The sequence below is a fragment of the Engystomops pustulosus genome, chromosome 2, assembly GCF_040894005.1.
Source record: "Engystomops pustulosus chromosome 2, aEngPut4.maternal, whole genome shotgun sequence".
NCBI classification, from domain to species: Eukaryota; Metazoa; Chordata; class Amphibia; order Anura; family Leptodactylidae; genus Engystomops; species Engystomops pustulosus.
In genome coordinates, this window is record NC_092412.1 from 174,542,345 (window position 1) to 174,568,484 (window position 26,140).

Sequence of the window (26,140 nt, forward strand, 5' to 3'; positions counted from 1 at the left end):
ATCTCTGAATGCACAGTACGTCGAACTTTGAGGCAGATGGGCTACAGCAGCAGAAGACCACACCGGGTGCCACTCCTTTCAGCTAAGAACAGGAAACTGAGGCTACAATTTGCACAAGCTCATCGAAATTGGACAGTAGAAGATTGGAAAAATGTTGCCTGGTCTGATGAGTCTCGATTTCTGCTGCGACATTCGGATGGTAGGGTCAGAATTTGGCGTCAACAACATGAAAGCATGGCTCCATCCTGCCTTGTATCAACGGTTCTGGCTGGTGGTGGTGGTGTCATGGTGTGGGGAATATTTTCTTGGCACTCTTTGGGCCCCTTGGTACCAATTGAGCATTGTTGCAATGCCACAGCCTACCTGAGTATTGTTGCTGACCATGTCCATCCCTTTATGACCACAATGTACCCAACATCTGATGGCTACTTTCAGCAGGATAATGCATCATGTCATAAAGCTGGAATCATCTGAAGACTGGTTTCTTGAACATGACAATGAGTTCACTGTACTCAAATGGCCTCCACAGTCAACAGTTCTCAATCCAATAGAGCATCTTTGGGATGTGGTGGAACAGGAGATTTGCATCATGGATGTGCAGCCGACAAATCTGCGGCAACTGTGTGATGCCATCATGTCAATATGGACCAAAATCTCTGAGGAATGCTTCCAGCACCTTGTTGAATCTATGCCACGAAGAATTGAGGCAGTTCTGAAGGCAAAAGGGGGTCCAACCCGTTACTAGCATGGTGTACCTAATAAAGTGGCCGGTTAGTGTATATTCCAGACAACTTCTTTAAGTTCGTACCACTTTTGAGAATTTTTATGGTTGTTTTATGCTTGGTTTTAGCATTGGGCCTCCTGCACATGAGTAATGGATCTGTGTGTTATTTGGCTTGCGAGGTCTGCTCCCACGTCAATGACAAGAGAAGATACTGTCTGAGCCACAAACAAGGGTAGGAATAGGACCTGTTATGGTTTTTGCAGCCCATGCAAGCAGCTCACAAACTGGGCCATAGAAACCAGGGCACAGTGCATGAACCAAAATAAATACAAACAAGGGACACAAACAATGTTCTTGTACATGAGGCCTTATATAAATGTGACATGGACATGGAGGACGGGTTTTGTGGCATTGTCATGGTGCTAAATTTTATTGAAGGTGTGGGGGGAGGGGTCGTGTTCGCCTAGGGTTGCAAAATGCCTTGTCCTGTCGTTGCTGGGGGCCCATCCTCCTGCAATACTGAATAGGAGATATCCAGCTTCAAGATAAAGGTGAAGCTTTTTCAATTAAATCTAGATTACTAGGCTTTGCTTGTTACCAGGGTGGATGTTTCACTCTATTTCTGCTGCAGTACCTGCTGTTGGATAATAAAGCAACCGTGAGTTGGAATTATTTGTTGTATTGCTGGTCGCTGGTTAGCCATTTTAACACCACAAGCCTCCCCTTTAATATCACCCTGAGATCATCACCAACCAGTAGTGCCCCAGGGGGCGCCTAACTGTGTGCCAATATACCAGGAAAAACTGTCGTTACACTCCAACCACTAGCCTACTTGATTGGTGTTATCCCTTAGGATAGGAGGCTAGATACAATCAGTAAATATTTTAATATTTATCATTTATTGACCCTGTGTGAGGAATTAAAAGCACACTCAGAATTTGCCTCAATTTCACAACAAAGTCTTATAAAAATCAGGTGGTATATGTTGAGTCTGGTACTGATTTGCCATTTAGTATGGAATTCAACCAATGGATGCTGAAAGGTAAAATAATTAATGAACGTGATATATCCAACATCCACACCCCATGCACATCATGTGGATGATATTTGTATCGCTTTGTTGTTCTTTTGATACAACAATGACTTTCTGCCAAGTGCGAACATACCCCAACATTACTACAAAGTAGCCAACTTTTATCTCACAAACTGCTTTTGAGAAATGAGTGCTATGCTCTGATTAGTTGCTATGGTGTGATGTTACAATGTCACCAGTAGGCTGTTACAATCTCACGCCCGCAGCCCACCTGCTGCAGTGTTTTGTTGTCAGCACAAAGATGAGCATCTTTCCACTAAATCTCCTACTGACCATCCACACAGATACAGTGGGGGAAAAGTATTTAGTCAGCCACCAATTGTGTAGGTTCTTCAACTTAAAAATATGAGTAAGGCCTGTAATTGAGACAAGATGTGAAAACAAATCCAGAAAATCACATTGTCTGATTTTTAACCCCTTAACCCCTTTGTGTCTAAGCCAGTGATTTTCAACCTTTTTTGAGCCGCGGCACACTTTTTATACTTACAAAATCCTGGGGCACACCACCAACCAAAATAGCACACAATGACACTAAAACAGTCATATTATACATATAGCTAATAATATAGATTCTAAATTTATTTTAGAAACCTGGGCCTGTTACGATAAACACAAAAGGGATATCCTGGCAGGAATGGTGGAAAGAAACACACGAAGCTCTTCCTCAACAGTTCTCAGTTTCTCCCTGTTTTTAGTATATGGTGCTGATTATTATGTGGCTCATATACTGCAAAATAAAGGGGTACAATGAGAAGTACTATGGCCATGAGGCCAGAGTACAAGTGCCAGCTCATATACTCAGCATATGAGCTGGTACTTGTAGTACTCCAGCCTCATGACTATAGTATTTCTCATTTGACATTTCTCATTGTTGTATGCAGTATATTGCTGGAGTACTAAAAGTACCAGCTCATATGCTGAGTATTCTGCCAACAGTTCATATACTCAGGCAAAAGCTCATATAGTCAGCATTATTGGTGGCCATTACCTTGGCTGTCGGCAAATGCAAGAGTCTCTCCGCTCTCAGGATGATGCGCCGGCCTCGGTAATGTCATTTTGTTGTGCAAGGTTCAAAGCTTGCGCATGTGTTATTGTACATGTCTCCTACATTGTAAGAAGCCGTGACTGCGCATCGCTGCGCATTGCCGGGAAACAAAACACAGGGGGCACCATAGTTTGGGGAACTTTCCCCGCGGCACACCCGACCATGTGTCGCGGCACACTGGTTGAAAATCACTAGTCTAAGCTATTTTAGACCTTTTGGACCAGGCCTGATTTTTAAAATTTGCCCTGTGTCATTAAAGGAGGTTATAACTTCGTGAAGCTTTAACATATCCAGGGGATTTTGAGATTGTTTTACCGTCACACATTGTACTTCAAAGTAATAGAACATTTTTGATGATATCTTTTGTGGTTAGTTATGAAAAAAATTGAAATTTGGCAAAAATTTCAAAAAATTATTTATTTTCAAAGTTCTAAATTTTCTGCCTTTCAGGCAGACAGTCATAGCACCCAAGTAACTTTATAACTAACATTTCCCAAATGTCTGCTTTATATCAGCACAGGGTTTTATGCATCCTCTCTCTTTTCTAAGTTGTTAGGAGGTTCTGAATTTTGGGTGCAATTTTTCTCATTTTTATGAAAATCGCCAAAACCCTTATTTAGAGGCACCTCCTCAGCTTTAACTGACTTTGAGAGGCCTAAACAGCAGTAAAACCCCATATATCATGCCATTTTACAAACTTCACCCCACAATGTGTAAAAAAAATCAACTTTAAGAAGTATGTTAACCCTTTAGATGCTTCCCAGGGGTTAAAACAAAATGCAGGTGTAATTTACAAGTTGTTATTTTCTTTTAGACAATGTATTAATTTTGGCCAAAAATTAAACCGTCACAAAGTATTAAAAGACGAAAAACTCCACAAAGTCTGATACCCAATTTCTCCCGAGTATGAGGATGCCCCATATGTGGTGGTAAACTGCTGTATGGGCGCATGGCCGGGCATAGAAGGGAAGCAGCGCCATTCATAGCAGATCTGCAATGTCACATTTTACAGGCTATAAAATGTTTATTTTTTGTAATTTGGACATATGGGAGATTATTTTTTTTTGTGGATGAGATCTACTTTTCAGGTACATCATCGGGGGGCTCAATAGCTAATAAACAGATTTTATTAATTCTTTCTTGGTGGTGGTTAAAAAATTAATTAATTCTTGTTTATGGTTTTTAGAACTTTTTTTTGCCGGACGTTCACCGTACCATAAAAATAATGTGTTATCTTTATTCTATGGCTCATCACGATTACAGCGATACCCCATTAATATGGCTTTTTTATGGTAAACTTATTTTGCAGAGTAAAGAACTAATTTCGTAAGAAATTTGTTTGTTTTTGTATCGCAACATAACAATGGGCAGAACATTTATATTTTTTTGTTTACAGCTTATATTTTGCGGGACAAGCTGTACTTTTTCTTGGTATCATGTTGCGGTAAATTTTACTTTTTGATCACTTTTTATGCTCTTTTTATGCGGTCAAATGTGAAAATGTAATAATTTTTGTAAGGGTTTTTTTGTGTTTTTTTACGGCGCTCACCGTACAAGTTCAGTGACAATTTTATTTTATTGTACGGGTTGTTACGGATGTTGTGATACCCAATATGTTGTGTTTTTTGTGGTGATTTTAATTTTTTTTATGTTTTATTTGATTACTGCATGGGATGGGACTTAAGGGGACTTTTATTCTTTTTTTATTACTTTTTAAAAAAAAAACTTTTTTTTACTGTTTTATTTTGTCCCAGGGTGGACACTTGTTCATTGTAATATACTGCAATACTAATGTATTGCAGCATATTACATAGTCAGCCTATGCATTCTGCTGCACTGTTAGATTGTGCACGATCCTAGCAGGCAGCTGCCATAGGCAGCCCTGGGGACCAGATCGGGAACTGATGGGACCTGATTGCCGCATCCTATGACGTAGTATCATGTCTAGGTGCGCAAAGGGGTTAAGGACGCATGGTATTTTCGCTCATTTCTCGCTCTCCACCTTCAAAAATCCATAACTTTTTCATTTTTCCGTGTACAGAGCTGTGTGAGGGCTTATTTTGTGCGTAACAAGTTTTACTTTCCTGTTTCCTGTTATTTATTATTCCCTGACATGTAGTGGGAAGCCGGAAAAAAATTCCAAATGTGCAGAAATTGAAAACCGCGTGTGCGTCACGTTCTTGTGGGCTCAGTTTTTACGACTTTCACTCTGCGCTCCAAACAATACCTCTACCTTATTCTTTGGTTCGGTACGATTGCGGTGATACCAAATTTATACAGGTTTTATGGCGTTTTAATACATTTTCGAATGTGTACAAAAAGGAAAAAAAAAAATGTTGCCATCTTCTGACCCTAATAACTTTTTCATACTTTGGTGTACAGAGCTGGGGGAAGGTATAATTTTTTTGCGAAATGAGCCGACATTTTCATTGCTTTCATTTTGAGGACTGTGCGACCTTTTGATAATTTTTTATTACATTTTTTATGTCATGTCAAAAGGTGTAAAAGTCGGTTTCGGACATTTGGGCGCCATTTCCCGTCTCGAAGGTCACCACCGTCAATAACGGGTTTTATATTTTGATAGATCAGGCATTTTGGGATGTGGCTATACCTAATGTGTCTGTGATTTTTACTGTTTATTATGTTTTATATCAGTTCTAGGGAAAGGGGGGTGATTTTTTTTTTTTACTATTTCTTAGACCATCTAGGGTACATTAACCTTACATAGTTAGATCGTTCCTACCATATATTGCAATACAACTGTATCGCAGTATGTGGCATTTCTGCACACTTTACATTAAAATGAGCCACAGGCTCATTGTAATGGATAGGCAGAAGCCATCCAGCCTCGGGTCAGACGAAGACCCGAGGCTATCATGGCAACCGATTGCCGCCCCTGATGACATTTAGGGGAGCGACGATCGCTGGTAACATGCGCCACCATGCTTTCAGTGCAAAGAAAAGGTTAACACCCGCGTTCGTTGCAAGCACCGACCGCAGGTGTTAGCGATGGGTCTTTGCTGCGAAATGCAGCAAAGCCCATCTCTGTATGAAGAGGGCTCAAAAATCTGTAACTTTTTTATTTTTCCAAGTACAGAGCTGTGTGATGGCTTATTTTCTGCGTAACAAATTACACTTCAAAATGGTGGTATTTAATATTCCATGCCGTGTACTTGGAAGCAGGAAAAAAATTCCAAATGCAGTGAAATTGGTAAAAAAAACGCATTTGTGCCGAATTCTTATGGGATTGGATTTTACGGATTTCATTGTACGCCCCAAATGACATGTCGACTTTATTCTTTGGGTCGGTACGATTACGAGGATAACAAATTTATATAGGGTTTATAATGTTTTCATACATTTAAAAAAATTAAAACCTTCTAAACAAAATTTTTTTGGGGGATTTTGCCATCTTCTGGGGCTAAAAACTTTTTTATACTTTGGTGTATGTAGCTGTGGGTGGTGTTTTTTGCAGATTTTGATGACGTTTACAATGTTATGATTTTTAGGACTGTGCAACCTTTTGATCACTGTTTATAGAATTTTGAATTTTTTTTTAAATGGCAAAAAAGTGCCATTTTCGACTTTGGGCACGATTTTCCGTTACAGGGTTAAATGCATTGAAAAACCGTTATCATATTTTGATAGATCGTGCATTTTCGGACACGGCAATACCTGATGTGTTTATGTATTTTTATTTTTACTGTATATTTATATTAATATCAGTTCTAGGGAAAGGAGGGTGATTTGAATTTTTAGGTTTTTTATTATAATTTTTTTTTTTACTTTTTTTTTTAATTTTTATTTTTACTATTTTTCAGACTCCCTGGGGTACTTTAACCCTAGGGTGTCTGTACGATCCTATCATATACTGCCATACTACAGTATGGCAGTATATGGGGATTTTATTCCTCATACATTACAATGAGCCATTCACACTCCTACCTTGATTAAGGTGAAGACCAAAGACAAAATTGTAGATCTGCAGCAGGCTGGGAAGACTGGATCTGCAATATGCTAGCAGCTAACTAAATACTCTTCTTCCCAACTGTACATCATAGGGAGTAACTATATTGCCCAAGTAAAAGAATAAAGAGTAAGTAAAAGAAGAAATCTGTAATTGAAGAAGGATCCTCTGGACCACCGCGGGAGATGGTACTAGCCGACACCTGGGACCGGAGTCGAAGTGGCATCTGGTCTTCACCAGACCTCGCCGCAAAGCGGGATGGTCTTGCTGCGGCAGGGTACCACCAGGTCGTTCCACAGGTGCGACTAGCCCGCGTTAGCAGCCGAGGTCGAGGTACCTTAACTGAAGACAGTCTCATGGTCGGGTTCAGGCACAGGGTCAGGGCAGGCGCCAGAGATGCAAGGTCAAGTCCAGTCCAGGGTCAGCAACCGGAGGTCCAGGCAGATGGGAATGGGAACTCGGGAGACAGGAAAGAAGGAACACAGGAACACAATAACACGGAGGAACTCTGGTAAGACAGGAACACAGCAACTCAGGAGCAAGAACACACTGGAACGCAGGAATACTCAGGAATTGCAAGGAAGCTTTCTCAATGGCGTAAGCACAAAGATCAGGCAGGGCTTGCAGGAAGAGGTAGGCTTAAGTAGAGTTTCCAAAAATGGTCGGCACCAATTAGCAATGCGTTGGCCCTTTAAATCTCTTAAAGCCGGCGCGCCCACGCCCTGGGAGTCGGGAACGAGCGCACACGGCCGAGGAAGTCGGATCCGGGACCTGTAAGTAGCGGAGGCACAGAAGCTTTGGGTGAGCCAGTGACTTGCTATATGGGTCGCAGGATCACCCGTGACAATATTTAAAGTAAATTTACAAACACCCATCCCCTCCTTCTATTTCCTTCCTCCAGCCACTTATTTGTTGCTTTGGTTACAGTTAGAGATGAGTGAGTTGGTCGACATTCGTGTTTGACAGGCTTGTCCGAATTTCGCAACACGAACCCCATTGAAGTTAATAAGGACCCGGATTTTAATACCAAAAAATTACTGTAAAATGGGGGTAAAGAGCTTAAAAATTGCCAGAATAATAGAGCAGTTGCCCTGCCCACAATGAGGTAGGGAAACTACTTAAAGAGGACCTGTCAACCAAATTTTCGGCACTAGGAGCTGCTTACAAGTGCTTGAACAAAACCAGAACCTTCGGTAACACTATCAAACATTGCGGCGGGGTACAGTGTAATCATTGTGCCGCTCGCAAAGCGTTTCGTCTAGTTTTAACCCATTAATTAGCACATTGTAATGAATGAGGAGGAAATTCCCCAAATACTGCCATACTGCAGTATGGCAGTATATGATAGGATCGATCAGACAACCTAGGGTGAAAGTACCCTAAGGAGTCTGAAAAATAGTAAAAGTAAAAATAAAAAAAGGTTAAAAGAAAAAATTATAATAAAAAACAACTAAAAATTCAAATCACCCCCCCCCTTTCCCTAGAACTGATATAAATATTAATAAACAGTAAAAATCATAAACACATTAGGTATCGCCGCGTCCGAAAATGCCCGATCTATCAAAATATAATAAAGGTTTTTCACTGTGTTTAACCCCGTAACGAAAAATCGCGCCCAAACTCAAAAATGGCACTTTTTTGCCATTTTTTTAAAAATTAAAAATTCTATAAAAAGTGATCAAAAGGTTGCACAGTCCTAAAAATTCTAGCAATGAAAACTCCATCTAAAGTCACAAAAAATTACACCACCGACAGCTCCGTTCACTGAAGTATGAAAAAGTTATTGGCGCCAGAAGATAACAAAATCCCAAAAAAAAAAAATTTGTACAGGAGGTTTTAATTTTTGTAAATGTATGAAAACATAATAAAACCTATACAAATTTGGTATCCCCATGATCGCACCAACCCAAAGAATAAAGTAGGCATGTCATTTGCGGCGCACACTGAAAGCTGTAAAATCCAAGCCCACAAGAAAACGATGCAAATGTGTTTTTTCACCGTTTTCACTGCATTTGGAATTCTTTTCCCGCTTCCCAGTACATGGCATGGAATGTTAAATACCGTCATTATGAAGTGCAATTTGTTATGCAGAAAATAAGCCATCACAGAGCTCTTTATGTGGAAAAATAAAAAAGTTATAGATTTTTGAAGGTGGTGAGTGAAAAATGGAAGTGAAAAATCTAAAAAAGGCCAAGTCGTTAAGGGGTTAAGCCTCATACATCTTCTTTCCTCCCTGCTGCACTTGATGCTGAATGTAATTAAAATGCAGTGTGTGAACACGGCCTAACTATGCCACTAACAGATGATGACACTATGACACTAACAGATGATGCACTGTGCCGCGTTCCACGTAGATCCTGCCCCCCGATATCCTGCATGTGTTGCTCCCTGCTCAGGTCCGCCGGAGTTCATCTTCTACTTCCTGCTGCATGTAGGTGCTTGGCTTGCGAAACACACAAATTTGATGTTAAATCTTGCGCTTAGTCTGAATCCGTTGGATTGTCTGACGGCCCGCCCTCCGATTTGTGTAGCGCGAAAGACAGCGCGATTGCGACACAATCCCCGGCGCGATCCCTGAAAAGTCAGGAAACCCGACGAAAATGCGGCTGCGGGACCCTTAGTAAATAAGCCCCATAGAACCACATCAGTGCCATCCAAAGATTTTTTTTATTTTTTTTTAACTGTCCTTTCCCGTACTCTACTGTGAAGACAGCAGAGATATGTGTTGATGTGGTAATTAATTCAGGAGTTTTAGGTATGGGCTGGGAAATCCCACAGACACATGTTTCATCCACTGTTGATGAAGTCAATCAAAAGAAATAGGTGGGGTTCACTGGCAGCGTGGGAGAAAACTTGACTCTTCTATGGTTGTAATTAAGGTACAGTGCCTCTGAGGCAGATGATTCTAGGTGATATGAAAAAGACGTTTAACCCTTTAGCAGTAGGTATTACTGGTGTGAGGGGTAAAATTCTGGTGACAGGTCTTCTTTAACCTAACAAAATTGCACTCTTGAAGTATATGGTACCAAAAGTAAAGAATAAGATCCTCCATGGAGACATTTTAAAGCTTACAAATTGGCTCCTTGGAGGAGCTGGAACGTTGTATTCCATCAAAAAGCTGGCACATGAGGTCTGCTTCATGATAATTTTGCCCTAATGACTTTTTGGCTGCTGGGGGACGCTGATACTATGTTAGTTACTATGGGTGCACTCTACTACGTTCGCCATGTTACTTTATTGCTACAGTGAGGACCCTTTGACTTTATGGCTACTCAGGGCCCCCTGTTACTACGATGACTACAGTGGAGTCAGGTGGCTACAGGTGGGTTACAGACTGTAAATGCCCTGGTAGAAAAAAGATGTTTGTGGGGTGCAGGTACTCGATAAATGGAGTTTCTTTATTCAGTTCAGGTATTTGACAACGCGTTTCGCACTATGCAAAGTGCTTCATCAGGTCTTGAGAATGCTGTAGCTACACGGATGCAGAATCATATCTTGGTTAATCCCTGTGCTGAGTGGTTTTGCTGATAAAAGAATTATAAAATTATGATGATGAAGTTCTCTCGCTTCTAACGTGTTGTCAAATATCTGAACTGAATAAAGAAGCCCCAGTTATTGAGTACCTGCACCCCAGGTAGTACTTTCTACCAGGGGGTTTACAGTCTGTAACCCACCCTTCCTGTTTATTGTTACATTGATACCCAATCCTTGTGTGAGGGTGGAGATGCCGCAGCGGTCACTCACCACATATGCCTTCACCAGTATTATGCCATTCAACACAACCATAAAAGTTGAATACAAAATATCACCTATATGTATACTCCCACCAACCTACCAAGGATAATCTTGCGCTAGATTGCGCTTTTTCTCTCCGTATCTCCCCCTTTTATTTCCCTAACACCTTTAGTATATTGGCTACAGTGGGGCCCCTGTGACTATTTTAGCTACAGTGAGGCCGCTGTGACTTTTTTAGGTTTCTGCTACTATTGTGCAGCGGTAATTAATTGTATCTGAATTTTTATAGAAACAACTACAATTGATTATTTCTGTCATTAGAGAAATAGTATTTGAGTCTTACTGCATCGAGAACTATCTACAGCAGAGGCAAAGGTCCGGTTACTACATGCCAGATTTACTAAGAGGCTCTGGGATCTAAGTAAATCTGGATATATAGCTGGAATAAAATTTCAGGCGGAGACTATTGTAAATACAGTAGCCCAGGGCAAGGGCTCTCCTCTCCCTGCCCTGTCCCAGTGACGTGCAGGTTGAAAAACTGTCTTGTTTTCAGGCCTTGTCTGTGACAAAACTTATTTTCTTCTGGTATGCTTTGCTATATTTTAGTTGGAAAACTGGCATAAAAATTTTCAAGAGAAAAAAACAGATTCCATAAACATCTAACTCAAAATGTTTGTTATATGCAATACTGAAACTTTCCAGTCATTTTGAGTTGCTTATTACTCCAGGGCAAAATATGGAGTAAAATGTACCACCGTTTGTTAGATTTGCCCCAGATTTCAAATTATATAGCAGGAATCCATTTAAAAGGAACCAGTTTCTTAATTTAACATTCCACATTAGTAGCTTCCAGGACATCTTATGTGGTGTCCGTTGGTGTATGTATAAGGCTTTAGCAGTTCCACCATCCTCCATATTCCTTCTTTACAAAGGGGTTGTATGCCTGTGTAGGGTTAAACGGTGCTAAGGTATTAAAAACAGACATTCCCCATGTAAATGCTATCATACAGCATACAATCCAAACCCTCAGCAACAATATTATAGAGTGGGGAAGGTGTAACCGAGTCATTGCGCCTCATTATTGTGGTAGTTCCAGTATTAGCGCAGCCAATACGCAGCTTATATTACATGAGATGCCTCCGCCGCGGATATGAGGTTACGCTACAAAAGTCCATTATAAACCCCGCCCTGACGCAAGCAGGACACGCCCGCTGTATATAAGCGCTTTCCCCGCTCCTCGCTGCTCAGGAGTCGGCCGTACATTGGGCGATGGTTGTGATGCGTGGGGGAATGTCGGCTACGCATCTTCTGCGAGACCCACGGGTCCTAATGAACCTCCTGGCCCATGAAAGAAGGCAGAAAGAGCAAAGTGAAGATCGGGCATGTCCGCAAAGTGACACCACTTTGGAGATGCGGAAGGAGCTGGCATACTGGATTCTGCAGGTACAGTGCCCAGGGCAATAGTACACGTCCATGGATGCCGCAGAGGTAGTTGGCAGGGGGATCAGTACTAGTTGTTACTATTGCCTTGAAATCTTAAATGAACGAGGAGAATCACATAATTATCAGAAGTCCTTGTGCAAAATAGTTTATTTAGTGTTTGCATTCACCACTACTTGTGGCTATGGGCCATGGGGCTATTGGTCTGCGGGTGTGTCACCGCCACAGGGTAAGTTGTGGCACGCACTGGGTGCATGCTTTGGTATGCACATGATTTGCAAAGTATGATCACTGGTATCCATTCTCTAGCGCAACATTGTTGGGATCATTTAAAGATAAAGGGGGGGGCTTTATCATTCGCCAACTACTACAAAGCGATAGGCACTACCAAATAAGGGTGTCCTGGCATCAAGATACACAAACCACCAAAAGACAAAGTAGATGCGTATAAATGTCAATGTAATACACAATTTTTTTTTTTTTTGGTATTTAAAAACATGAACATCAAATAACAGGACAAATACTAAAAACACACGCTATAGGTGTGTGAAACAACCCCAGGCTTAAGATGCTACTAACTCAAATACCTGCTAACACACTTTGACTGCAGATGATAATACACAGTAAAGTGCATGAAGAATAAGTAAAAGTGCAAAGGTACTTACCAGGCAAAAAGTAACACGGATAGAGCCTACAATGTACCCAGATGTAATACCCTACCAAAAAGATGGTCCATAAACAAGTGTATGTATGTATGCAGGCAGGCAGGTACAGAGGGAGGGGGAAGGACCCCAAGCATATCGTCACTAGGACTTCTTCAGGGGTATATTTTTCCATTGTGCAAGAATTAGCGATTATTTCTTGTCCTCCTCACCAGAAAGCTGGGATAGAAGCACTGATAAATGCCCCCAAAGGGTTTCCATGAAAATTCCTTCACCTTTATCATGAATAAGTGAATAAGGCTAGAAAAACACATCAGTCCATCAATTCCAACTTTGTACTGCCATTTGATGGGCATCTCTTGAGTTCCACCCTCACTATTTGAGTGGTTTTCCAGGCTATAATTTCAAAAAGCTTTCATGGGTCATCATGGTGGCATCATCTGTATAGGGGTGGAGAGCACTGAAGTCTAGCTCTCCCTGTCTAAGAATTCTTTCTGTGCTGTAATTGACACCCTGTGTTCTGCTACATCATAAGTTGCTTCCATAAAGTCTAGAGCAGGGGTTCTCAACTTGTGGGTCGTGCCCCCAGCAGGGGTCGAACGACCAAAGCACATGGGTCGCCTAAAACCATCGGAGCATCGATTTTATCACATTTTGGGTGCTAATACAATATTCTTGTACATGGTTTGGGGTCACCGCAACATGGGGAACTGTATTGCGGGGTCACAGCATCAGAAAGGTTGAGAAACACTGGTCTAGAGCATGATGTCCATCCCAGCAGATGAGATATTCTGAGGTAGGGAATGCTAAAGTGCTCTCAGTGCAAAAGTCTTCCCTTTTCATAAACCAATTTACATTTCAAAGAAGGGTTTCACGATGCATCGAAAGTTCAGTACCTTTTCGGTTTTAAAAGAGGCAAAAAAACCCCCAGTTTTATAAATACCAGGATTTCTTGCTATTTGATACTGAGCATGTGATCACTGCTCAATTGAAGAGAGGGCATTACTTGCTGTGTGTAAGAGAGGGCAAGGAATGGAGACACAAGCCGAGAGATTCTGTGCTGTGGCACTTGAGGTAACTGCAGATGAAGCCTACATTCACTGTCCCTTACCCCATTAGCTCCCACCCCTCCCCTCCAGACCTGTTAAACCCGCTCAGCACCGTTCTCCATGCAGAAGCTCAGGTAGTGTGTCCATCCCCGCTGTAATATTAGTAGTTTTTTAATATAGATGTGAGATACCCAGTGCTTCAAACTCAATACGCATACAGTGGGGCACATTTACTTACCCGGTCCTGCGCATTCCCCAGCCCAGTGTTACGATTCACATACATCGTGCGCCCGCTTAGGACTGCCGGAGTTCACCATCTTCTTCCCGGTGCATGTAAGTGCTTGGCTTGCAACACAATTTTAAAGTTAATTCCTACGCTCTGGCCGAATCAGTCGGATCGTCCGACGGCCCACCACTCCCCACCCCCGATTTCTGTTGCATGAAAGCCAGCACCGATGCAGCAAAATCCGATGCATGCGACACAATCCCCTTCTAAATTACTGTTCCAGCGGCGCGATCCATGAAAACGTCGGAAATGCGGCCGCAGGACCCTTAGTAAGTAAGCCCGTTATGTCTGTTAGTTATCTGTAGGTTGGTATTTATGGTTGCTGCGTCACCCTGTGTACCAAAGCTGGGTTGGGATGTAAACAGTGGATATATTTTTGTATTTAAAAACAGGTTTATGAGATGACATGCTACCAAAGAGCAGCCAGGTTGTATGTAGAACAGTCAATATTTATTTTTGTAAAAGTGGACTACGCGTTTTAAGAGCATACTGCTCTCTTCCTCAGGTCCAAATGGTTAGCACAGAGATCCAAGAATCCTTGTATGGGGCTGGTGAGGTTGTGTCAGTTTCCAACCAAGAGAGGAATTGACTTGGTGTGCGCTGTGGTTGTAAGTAGTGTGCGTGTCCGTGGTCCATACAGTGGTTGCTGGACCACTGACTTGGCACTACTTTCAACCACGCCGCACACCAAGTGAATTCCTTTTGGTGCAAAACTGACACAACCTATCCAGCCCCATACAAGGATTCTCTGCTAACAAGTAGAAGTTTAACCCACTCAGACCCAGATCTATGTACCTTTCTGTGGGCTTTTACTGCTAGCAACAGAGGTCTGGGAGCGGGTCTGAAAGTGTTGAACCGATTCCACTGTGTAGGGGCTGCAGCCATGTATCCTGGTGATGCAAACTACACTTTGAAATGCTGGTTCTGTATTTCCAATGTAGTCCCCTCCTGGGACACAGTTTATTCCATTTAATCCATTTTATCATAATAAAAAATTAAACCTTTACTAAAACCCCTTCCTATTTGGTATCGCTGCATTTGTACCTCTACGATCTATAGAAATATTCCATTATTTAACCCATTTCATGAGCAGCAAAAAAACCCCAACAAATTTCGTAAAAATGGTAACAAGGAAAATAAAAGCCTTCAACTAGCTTTGTCGGTTGAAAAATGAAAGAGTAACAACTTTAAGAAGCTAATTTGAAAAAACATTTTGGATTCAAATAGCACTTTTTTCTTTTCGCAAAAAGTATTGTATTGGTATCGAGTAATGTGATAGTTTTCCAGATATCGGCGCAACCTACATCAGAGTTGACTCTCTGGATGATGGCACCCTTTCTAGACCATGAAAGAATCATGATGGGAAAAGTGTTACTCTGCTTGACAACATACTGGTAGGGGTTTACTAACTCACTTTCTGATGACAGGATCCCTATAACAATATTGATGACTTTACTATAAACAAGATTAGATTGGTGGGGATCTGATAGTCAGGAAATGCTACAGCTTTTTCTATCAGGTCTGTTGTTTATTTGTTGGTGTTCATTTATGTTACACATGTTGATTTTACAGTGGATTTTCAAGGAAACTGTGGTTTAGCAAAATGTTGAAAGCACATGCACCTACTATTATGTTTCTACTCAAATGTTGTTGCTATTATCACTGTTCCCTTATTCCCTCATTACAGGTGTGTGAACTCCAACATTGTGAAGAGGGAGTCTTTCCTCTTGCTATGAGTTACATACAAATCTGCTTGTCACTGTTTCCAGTCCCTGAGGATTCCATGAGGCTGCTAGGCTGCACATGTCTTCTCCTAGCATCGAAGATGAAGAATGAGGTGCCTTTGACCATTGCCACCCTGGAAGCTTACACTGGAAACACGGTCCTTTGTCATCAGATTAGGGTATACTAACTCTGAGTAGATTTTTTCTACTTTTCTAGGAAGTTTTCTAGGAAGGATAAATGGTATTTCCGTTCTCTAGCTGTAGCAGAACTGGATCTTGGATCATTTTTGAAACATTTTAAAGAAACATATGTTGCCATTCCAAATGTAACCCTGAACAAGGTATTACCCAAAGACTTTTAGATATGTGACAGCTGTGTGGACAGTGGCAGTTCAACACGTGAATCATTCACTGATTTGCAGTTCCAAACACCCTCAGGCACAACATAATGTACAGTGGAAGCAATCTACATGTGGGTAGCTTCATTTTTCTAGATTAGGGCTAATCCAGATGGTCATTTTGAGGCTGGGATTTTTTAATCTTGATCACAGTTTATCTCACATGAATAGTAATTTATAATGACATGAGTTCATAGTTCTGTAACTAAAAGCATCATAAATCACTATGGTGCAGGCTGGAAGGGCAAGAGGGATTTGTGCTGCGTGGTGCAGTTTACTAAAACTTGTGTGCAATTCCTGTCTCTTAAGGAACTTTGGTTATATCATAATAGGTCTTTCAGCACAGAATGAATTTATATCTAGATACAATTTACTAATGATCTACAGCACCCACAATAACGTTATCACCATGTGATTGTCAATACTGAATTAATAAAAATAATAAATCTTTATTTATATAGCACCATTGTATTCTGCAGTCCAATATAAAAATGATTATACGTCATGTCAACGCCATAAAGGAATAGAGGGGTTTATTTTACTAAGGGTATTCGGATATTCCGATGATTTCGGTTTGCGACGCATTTAGCAGGGGTTTTTGGCGCATACGATCGTATTGTCGCGCACCGGCGCCATCTTTCATGCGACACTTACATACACCGGGAAGAAGAAGGTGAACTCTGGCAGACCTGAGCGGGGAGCGACACATGCAGGATATACCACGAGCGCTCGTAGTGAATCGCGGCACAATCCGTGGTCGGGGATCGTGACGTGGACAGGTAACTAAATGTGCCCCATAGTGTCCAGATGTCCGAAAAGCAGCTTGTTCGCCATTTTGCCACTGATTAAAAATAGTAATTATCAATTTAATTACATATTTACATACATTTATATATAGGTCCCAAATTGATATAAATCAAAACATGTGCTTTAACCTCAATAAATGGCTCTTTTAAATTGGTGTCAGAATATGGCAAAAAGGCAATGTTTTTTTCTTTGTACAAAAGATTTTCATCTTTCAAAATCTACTAAAACATAATGAAACCTATGTAAGGCTGGATTCACACCTCGCTTTTTGTATACACACGTTTATGAGGATTGTATAACCTTTTCCTAGAATCCTTGGGCTACATCCATTTGTCAACGTTAACTATTGTATTTCAAATTGAGTACTTGATTACCACATCCCTAACTTCCATGGTCTCTATTTGTAACAAACAATTATGTATGGCCTGTATAATGTATCCCGCAGGCAAGAATATCTCTTCTATTCAGTGGAGAGAATTATAAGTTCATATAAAGAACAATGTGGACAAAATGTAGTCAATGTGACATCATAATCAAGATGCTTATAATACTACAATTTATCCATTACTCTTACAGCGTATACATTGGAAAAGCTCCCAGCGTATATACTAAGCGCATACATTGATACATACTGGCAAACAGAGACTAGTTGTTGCCTCCATCTGACCAGTATATGTTGCAACCACTGAAAAAGGCAGGATGGAAAGCCGTAGCAAGCTACATGTTTCCATCCTGCTCAGCAACATATGCGCTCAGTGGAGGCAAGAGAATCCTTTGGGGAGCAGATTCAGCATATTTCATCCCTCCTCCAGCTTGGTTGAGTGGATATGTCACTCAGCAAGAGGGGGTGAGGGCGCACTAGTGTCTATGCAAGGTATAGAAAGGCGGACAAGGAGACAGCAAATAGCACTCATAGAGCAGTTTTATTGTGATACCAAATGAAGGTGTAGAAAGTTGAAATGGTTGTGCTATATTAGGCACAACACTATTTTGGTTGCTTGGTTAAAATGTAGGTACCCTTAGGTACTGCCTTTTGACATAAGGCATCGAGACATGGTTGCCAATACGGTCTGGATCATGCTTGGGTATAGTGAAACTGTCAAAGAAGGCGCACACAAGTATTCAGAAAATCGTGGTTTAAGACAGTAAAATCATTTATTTGATATCTCAGGATCACAATGCATTTCAGAGTTCACAACTCCTTTATCAAGTGAAATGAGACTGCATCGTGGTACAGACAGTGATATCCCAGAGCTGGTCTCATTTCACGCGTTGTGACCCTGAGATGTAACACGATTTTACTCTCTTGAACCATGAGATCTTATGAATACCTGTGCGTGCGCCTTTCTTGATAGTTTCACTATACACATCCGTCCATATAAGGACAGTGACATCACTGGGGAAACACCCCGTGCATCAACAGCAGCCAATCGCTGTCTGCTGCTATTGTGCAGTCCTCGAGTTGGGAGGGAACCCCAGGCAACGTTATTGATCGAATTGACCCACAGAATAAGTGGGAGGTGTAATTTGGAGCACACAACGAAAACCATAAAAACAGAGTCCACAATAAAATGCTGAAAATATTTCACTGCATATTGATTTTTTTACCAGCTTCCCTGTACATTGCATGAGAAATGAAATAATGGCATTAGGAAGTACATTTTGATACACTGAAATCAAGCCCTCATAAAAATGTAAAATGTAAAATGTAAAAGGCTTTTTGAAGGTCGGGAGTGGAAAAAACTGAACAAAATCGGAAAATGGCTGAAGGTTAAAGGGAACCTGCAGGGCCATCACTAGGAAATTTGGGTCCCCTGACTGCCAAGATTTTTGCCCTTCTCCAACACCCCACATTGTAGTTCCCCACATCACGTACAAGTGCTGCATAAATGATTTTCTTATATATAAAATTCCCTGGAATTAATTATAGCGATTTTCGCATGCATTAACAATGCATATACAGTATGCATAGATAGGTAGCCATAGCACATGCCCCCCAGGAGATGGAGAGGTAGCCACAGCACATGCCCCCCAGTAGATTGGTAGCCACAGCACAATACCCCCAAGTAGATAACTGGCTTCTCTTCCTCTCCCAGACGCTGTTGCCTAAACAATGATGGCAGTGGTGGCTCCTGGGTCGCACAAAGAATGCAGGCTGTGGTAACATCACTGCCTGCTGTGTGCTGACTTGGACACACACAGCGCTGATCGCTATTAAGGGCTAGTGGGCCTACAGTCCGACAAATCCCCTCATGATGGCGGCCAAGGGAAACTTGCTGGGAAGGGAGAAGCCAACTACCAGACTTGATGTTTAAAAAACCTAAAAGTTAAAATCACCCCCCTTTTCGTAGAACGGATCTAAAAATAAATAAACAATAACAATTATAAACATATTATGTATCGTCACTTTCCAAAAAGTCCCGATCTATCGATTTTAAAACGGTTATTCCCCTCGGTAAAAATTTGGTAATAAAATCTCTTTGATAGCACTGAACCAAAGAATATAGAGGTGGTGTTTTTTGGAGCGCACAATTTTTGTCAATTTCACAGCATTTTTCCTGCTTCCCATTACACGGTATGGAATATTAAATACCATCACTTCGAAGTAAAATTTGTTACACAGAAAACAGCCCGTTATACAGCCCTGTATACAGAAAAATATAAAAGTTATGGAATTTTGAAAATGGGGAGTGAAAAATGGAACCGCAAAACGAAAAACAGCTGTGTCCTTAAGAGGTTAAATTACTTTTTTTGTCAGGGCATAAATTAATCAGCAACTTCATTATAGATAGTTAATATTGAATGTTTTACATTGTAGTCTGGGTCAATTTCTTATTTGATATTGCATGTTTTAATAAGTTTTACATTATCTTAAATTAATGAATCTCTCTGCTGTAGGAATGGGAACCCTTCATCCTCAAGCAAATGCGCTGGGATTTAGCTGTCATAGTACCACATGACTTTCTTGACTATATGTTGGACAGAGTTATTTTTACCTCAGACATGCGAAGCTCTTTACGTAAAAATGCTGGGGCATATTTGACACTCTGCTCTGCTGGTATGTATACATGTATGTAGACAAAGCCACCATAATCATCATATGTACGACTCCATGTAGGGTTATCAGTACATTGTGACTTGAGTGAAATCCTTATATATTTTTTTTGTCTTAACAGACTGTAATCTCTACAAATTTGCACCATCACTGATAACAGTAGTCTGCATTGCAAAGGCAATGTGGGATTTTGGCTTAATTATGCCTCCAGCTGATGATTTGTTTGCCTGTCTTTCGTCACTTGCTGAAACAACAACAGTAAGTAGTAGACAATGTTACAATATTTAAAAACATTTTGTAAAACTGTCATTTTTGGGATTGGAAAGATTATCAGTTTTGCTAGACTGTTGTATTCATATAGTAACCTTAACATCATTCTACATCACTAACCCCGAATTTGTAAATATAGGGGCGCATTTATTTACCTGTTCCTTGGAGTCCACATAAAGTGCATAGTCTGCGATTCACTAAGATCATGCGCCTGATATCCTGCATGTGTTGCTTCCCCGTTTAGGTCCGCCAGAGTTCACCTTCTTCCTGGTGCATGTAAGGCCCCTTCCACACTTGCGTTGCAGATCACGTCAGAGTTTGATCAGGGTGCGATCAGTGTTTGGTCAGTGAAAAACGCAAATTTTGCATCAGAGTGCAATCAGTTTTCAGTCAGTGTTTGTTCAGTGTCTCAGTTTTTCACGCGCGTTTTTGATGCAATTTTCAATGCAATTTCAATGCGTTTTTCACGCGCAGAAAATGCTCGTGAAATGGACTCAGGACTGAGCTCTGTCTTTTCTATGGCAATTGATGCGTGAAAAACGCATTGCACTTGCATTGCACTTGCAAGTGTCTCAGAGTGCGATGCGTTTTTGATGCATCTCCATAGACTTGTATGGTGCGTTTTTCACGCGCGTGACTTGCAAAAGTAGAGCATGTCGAGATTTAAACGCGCGTTAAAAAAAAAACGCGCGTGTGTGCGTGAAAAAGAATGCAAGTCTGAAAAGACCCGTTACAATGGGTCAGAGTGCAATGCAAGTTCTGCGCGTCAAAAGCACGCGCAGAAAACGCGCATGAAAAACGCAAGTGTGAAAAGGGCCTAAGTGCATTGGATTGTGACACAATTTGAATGTTAAATCCCGTGCTCAGTCCGAATCAGTTGGATCGTCCGACGGCACTAAACCCCCCCGTTTTCTGCCGCATGAAAGCCAGCGCCAAAATCCGATCGCATGCGACAATATCCAGTGCTAAACACCAACACAGCCGTGCAATCCCCAAAAATTTTGGAAAATCTGACTAAAGTGCGGCCTCGGACCCTTAGTAAATAAGCCCCGTATTGTCAACAGTATAATAATATAATATGTGTTTGCATACAGACAGATTACGAAAAGCAATGCAATATTAACTGGTTAGCGACTGCCCGCCGTGTATTTACGGTGGCGGTCGGGTCCTGCTGCATAGAGAGGGCTCACGGGCTGAGCCCTCTCCATAGCCGGTCAGTCTTTGCTGCATATTGCAGCAAAGACTTACCGGTAACACCCGCGATCAGTGCTAGCACATTGTAATGAATGAGGAGGAAAATCCCCATATACTGCCATACTGTAGTATGGCAGTATATGATAGGTGCGATCAGACAACCTAGGGTTAAAGTACCCTAGGGAGTCTGAAAAATAGTAAAAATAAAAAAAAGTTATAAAAAATTATAATAAAAAAACCCTAAAAATTCAAATCACCCCCCTTTCCCTAGAACTGATATAAATATAAATAAACAGTAAAAATCATAAACACATTAGGTATCGACGTGTTCGAAAATATCCGATCCAAATATATAAACGGTTTTTGAATGCGTTTAACCCCGTAACGGAAAATAGAGCCCCACGTCGAAAACGGCACTTTTTGCCATTTTGAAAAATATGAAAAAAAGGGATCAAAAGGTCGTAGAGTCCTAAAAATGATATCATTGAAAATATTATCAAATGTTGCAAAAAATTACACCACCCACAGCTCCGTACAACAAAGTATAAAAAAGTTATTAGCGCCAGAAGATGGCAAAATAAAGAAAAAAAATTTTGTATAGGTTTTTCATTTTTGTAAATCTATGAAAACATTATAAAACCTATACAAATTTGGTATCCCCGTAATCATACCAACCTAAAGAATAAAGTAGACATGTCATTTGGGGCGCTCAGTGAAAGCCGTAATATCCAAGCCCACAAGTAAATGGCGCAAATGCCGTTTTTCACCATTTTCACTACATTTGGAATTTTTTTCCCGCTTCCCAGTACATGGATGGCATGGAATATTCAATGCCATCACTATGGAGTGCAATTTGTTACGCAGAAAACAAGCCACACAACTCTTTACATGAAAAAAATAAAAAACTTATAGATTTTTGAAGGTGGGGAGTGAAAAATGGAAATGAAAAAACAGGAAAGGGCCCGGTCCTTAACCGGTTAAAACATTGCCCCCATAAGATAACAGTTTTGGATCCTGTTTTTTTTTTTGGTAAAAGGGTCTGTAATTTGCCCTAACATGGCCATTTTTGTCACTGTATTCTTGAAAAATCTAAATCCTGGAGCATCTTTTCATATCTTTGTGTTGTGCCATTCTTTTGTTTTTACTAGAAATGTATTTCTGTTTAAAGTAAATGAACATCTGATTATTTGTAACATTATTAACCCTGTCATCAGCTAAAAATTATATTCCCGGGGACAGATTCGCTTTAAGTTGAATGGACCTATGAATATGACTGCACAATTAGCTAATATTATGGAGTGAATTGAGTAATTTCAATCAAATGTATGTATACTATGTAACATGATTACAAGATACTTGGGTAAAGAGGGGATTTTTACACCACTGGCCTTTATCCAAATACACTGCTCAAAATAAAAGGGAATCCTCAAATAATACTTCCTAATCAAAATTAAACTGGAAAAACACAATAGAGGTTGATCCAACTTTGATTAAATGTCCGTAAAACAAGAAAAAATGAGGATCAATATTGTGTGTGAGAATATTTAATTCATACAGATCTAGGATGTGTCATTCAGTGTTCCCTTTATTTTTTTTTTGAGGAGTGTATGTTGAAACTTCATCTTTTGGAATGGTTCTGAAAGTGGGTTACATGTGTGCCCCCCTCATCCCTCTGGCTGTCCGGTTCCATAAATGACTAATTCAGCCCAAAGCATAAACAAAGCAGTGGACAGACCTATCTATTGAGACCTGCCCTCCCATGGAATGACATGATATAGGGAAGTGGTCGGCATATGCAAGACCTGTTGTTAGGTCTGGCCTTGAAGCTGCAGTTTCTGATGACAGTATCCAGAACAAATGTATCTTAGGTCCATTTCCCACCTGCATTTGGTTTTCTGCTATTAATTTACATCACAAAAATGATGATAACAGAAGACTAACGGATCTATTAAAATGTTTGTTGATGTACATGGCTTCTATTTGTATCTGCTTGCACAAATTGTGTTGGGCTTCTGTTATTTCAAACGGATAAAATAGTTCTGCAGTTTACATCCAATTTGCTGTAGAACTAATGGAAGTTGTGCAAGCGTGACAATAGCGGAAGCCATTATAAGTCCATTGGCATCAATTAACATTTTAATGTATTCACAAGTCTTTGGTTATTTTAATTTTTGTGTGGGAAGTCCAGATGCAGGAGTGAACTGGGCCCTACCTGAATCACCCTACCTAAATTTGTTGCTACAAATATATTTCATGTGAGTATGAAGACTGGTTGACATGGAGATCACAGAATTGTTACCTCAACCAATCAGGTGCCAATTTGTTAGGACTAGAGGTAAGTGTGATCATTATAAAAGTTATTGAGGTTTTGTAAGGGGGGGGGGGCAAAATTGGCAGCAGAAAATGGAAAGATTCTATTTGGAACACTCTAAATAGAGTCTCATATTTCAGCAAGTAGTTATTATTTGTATGATGGAAGGTTCTGATCTAGATATCTGCTTGCTGTTATTGTTAATGTAGAGGCTTTCTATAGAAATACAGTAATGTCGTGAGCATTTAATATAGAAAATATATTGAAAAATTGTATAACTTTTCATTATACAAATAATTATATTTAGTTATTGAACTGGGAATACCCCTTTAAATGGAACCTACCACCACGAATCTACCTATAAAAGGTAGATCGGGTGGTAGGTGGATCAATAGGACGTGAGGATAGCCCATTTAAGGACTAATCCTCACGTTCCCGCACTGTTTTGAAAAGTTTTATTATCCCTATATTCAAATTTCCTTATGTTGCTACACCCCGGTAGCCTCTTTTCTCCTCCTACCGAAAATCTTCGGCGCGCAGCTCCTCGTCCGATGAATCTGCTGTCTGCGCAGAACAGCAGGCCCGCGCCTGCTCGGTCACTGCTCCGAAGCCGGATAATAAAACTTTTCAAAACAGTGCGGGACTTGAGGATTAGCCTTTAAAAGGGCTATCCTCACGTCCTATTGATCCACCTACCACCCGATCTACTTTTATAAGTAGATTCGTGGTGGTAGGTTCCCTTTAAATTCCTAGCGCTCCATGACATACTAAAACTGCATGGAGCGCTGTTACATAAGTTGTCTGGCAGTTTAAAACACTCCAGATCCGGTTTATTTTCATAGCCCAGTGCACTGGCATTAATCAAAAAACAACTTTGAAGGGATATGTGAATTGGTTGAATAGAGTCAAGGAGGCAGAGAGTGTAATATCTCTCTGTCTCAGATCACCACCCTTTGCAGAAAACAAATGAACTAAAAGCTTGAAATATTTACTACCCTTTCTGATTCATTTTTAACACTATACTGTATTCTTTCCACAGGATCAGATCTTGGCCTGTAAAACAGAAATTGAAGGTGCTTTGAGCAGATATGCGCTGGAAGACCATACTTATGTGAATCTGGTTTTTTAAGATATTGGAGGGATTGTTAGGACACTCATCATTGTACTCTACCATTGTTTTAATAGTTTGTAGTCTTTAAAGGGATTGCCCGGGATTTAATTTTTTTCTTTACGAGTGGTGTGGGAGCTGTGAAAACAAAAGTAGTGTTAAATTGGAAATAAAATATTGTTCTATAAATATCTGGTCCAGTGTTGTGCTTCCCATCTGTTTGTGTAGAAAAGTGGTTACCACAACCATGAAGTGCACCCTCTCCAGCTTCTGCCTACAGTTTGTGTAATGCTTATACATAAAGTGCCGGTAGGCACAGCACTGGAACAGAGTGACAGGCAAGTATATATATTTTTTCTTGTTTTCACAATCCCTAATGCCAGTTAAAAAAGAAAAAAATTAACACAGCCCCTTTCCAGTTACAGGTTGTTTTTCATTGTTATCTTGATTCATGTTAGGCTCACATTAGAAGAGGCAAACTAAAAAAATAGAATAGAGTAGAGAAAACACACAACTCTTTGTTCTTTTTACTTCTTCTCTAGCACTTCAGTGATGATTAGGCTATACAAACTCCAGCCCTGTCCAGTTGTAGTTTTCAATGTTGCATAGTCCAACACAGCTGTTTTATAGAGACTGTACCTTAAAGTTTACAAAAATAAAAGACAAGTTACAGCTTATCTCCATCTGTACCCTACGTGCTTCCCCCGTCTTTGTTCATCTGACTGTGTTGCATTGTGACTGTGTTACATTCAGTGGGTGTTATGAAAGAGTAAGCAGTAAACACTTTTAACCTCTTAACGCTCAGCGTCCGATATATCGGACGCTGAGCGCAGTGACTTAGCGCTCAGCGTCCGATATATCGGACGCTGAGCTGATGCCGGTTCAGCTCAAGATCTGAGCCGAACCGGCATCGGGAAAGACGGGGTGCCGGCTGTGACTGATAGCCGGCACCCCAGTGTAACACCCGCGATCGGAGTTGTCTCCGATCGCGGGTGCTTAACCCGTTAAATGCCGCGGTCAGCGCGACCGCGGCATCTAACATGTATCTGGGGGATCTTTCCCCCACGATCGGCCCCCCCGAACCGTTTTCGGGGTGCGCCGATCGTTGCTATAGTAACTCTGGGGTCCGATCTGGACCCCAGAGTTACCTGCAAGAATTGCCAGTAAGATGGCGTCTGTGACGTCATCTTACTGGCACAGTGCCAGCCTATGCAAGTGTATAGGCTGACACTGATAATACTCTGCAATATATCAGTATTGCAGAATATTATC

At 40.8% G+C, this 26,140-nt stretch overlaps 1 protein-coding gene across 1 annotated transcript; it reads left to right on the forward strand.

Moving 5' to 3' along the window:
- The first annotated feature begins 11,765 nt into the window (after nucleotides 1-11,765).
- CCND3 (cyclin D3) lies at nucleotides 11,766-25,652 on the forward strand. Its single transcript, XM_072133115.1, has 5 exons — nucleotides 11,766-12,007; nucleotides 15,689-15,904; nucleotides 19,829-19,988; nucleotides 20,107-20,243; nucleotides 24,800-25,652. Exons 1-5 carry the CDS (start codon nucleotides 11,834-11,836, stop codon nucleotides 24,887-24,889), a joined length of 777 nt encoding a protein of 258 aa, XP_071989216.1. The 5' UTR covers nucleotides 11,766-11,833; the 3' UTR covers nucleotides 24,890-25,652.
- Nucleotides 25,653-26,140: the final 488 nt, after the last annotated feature.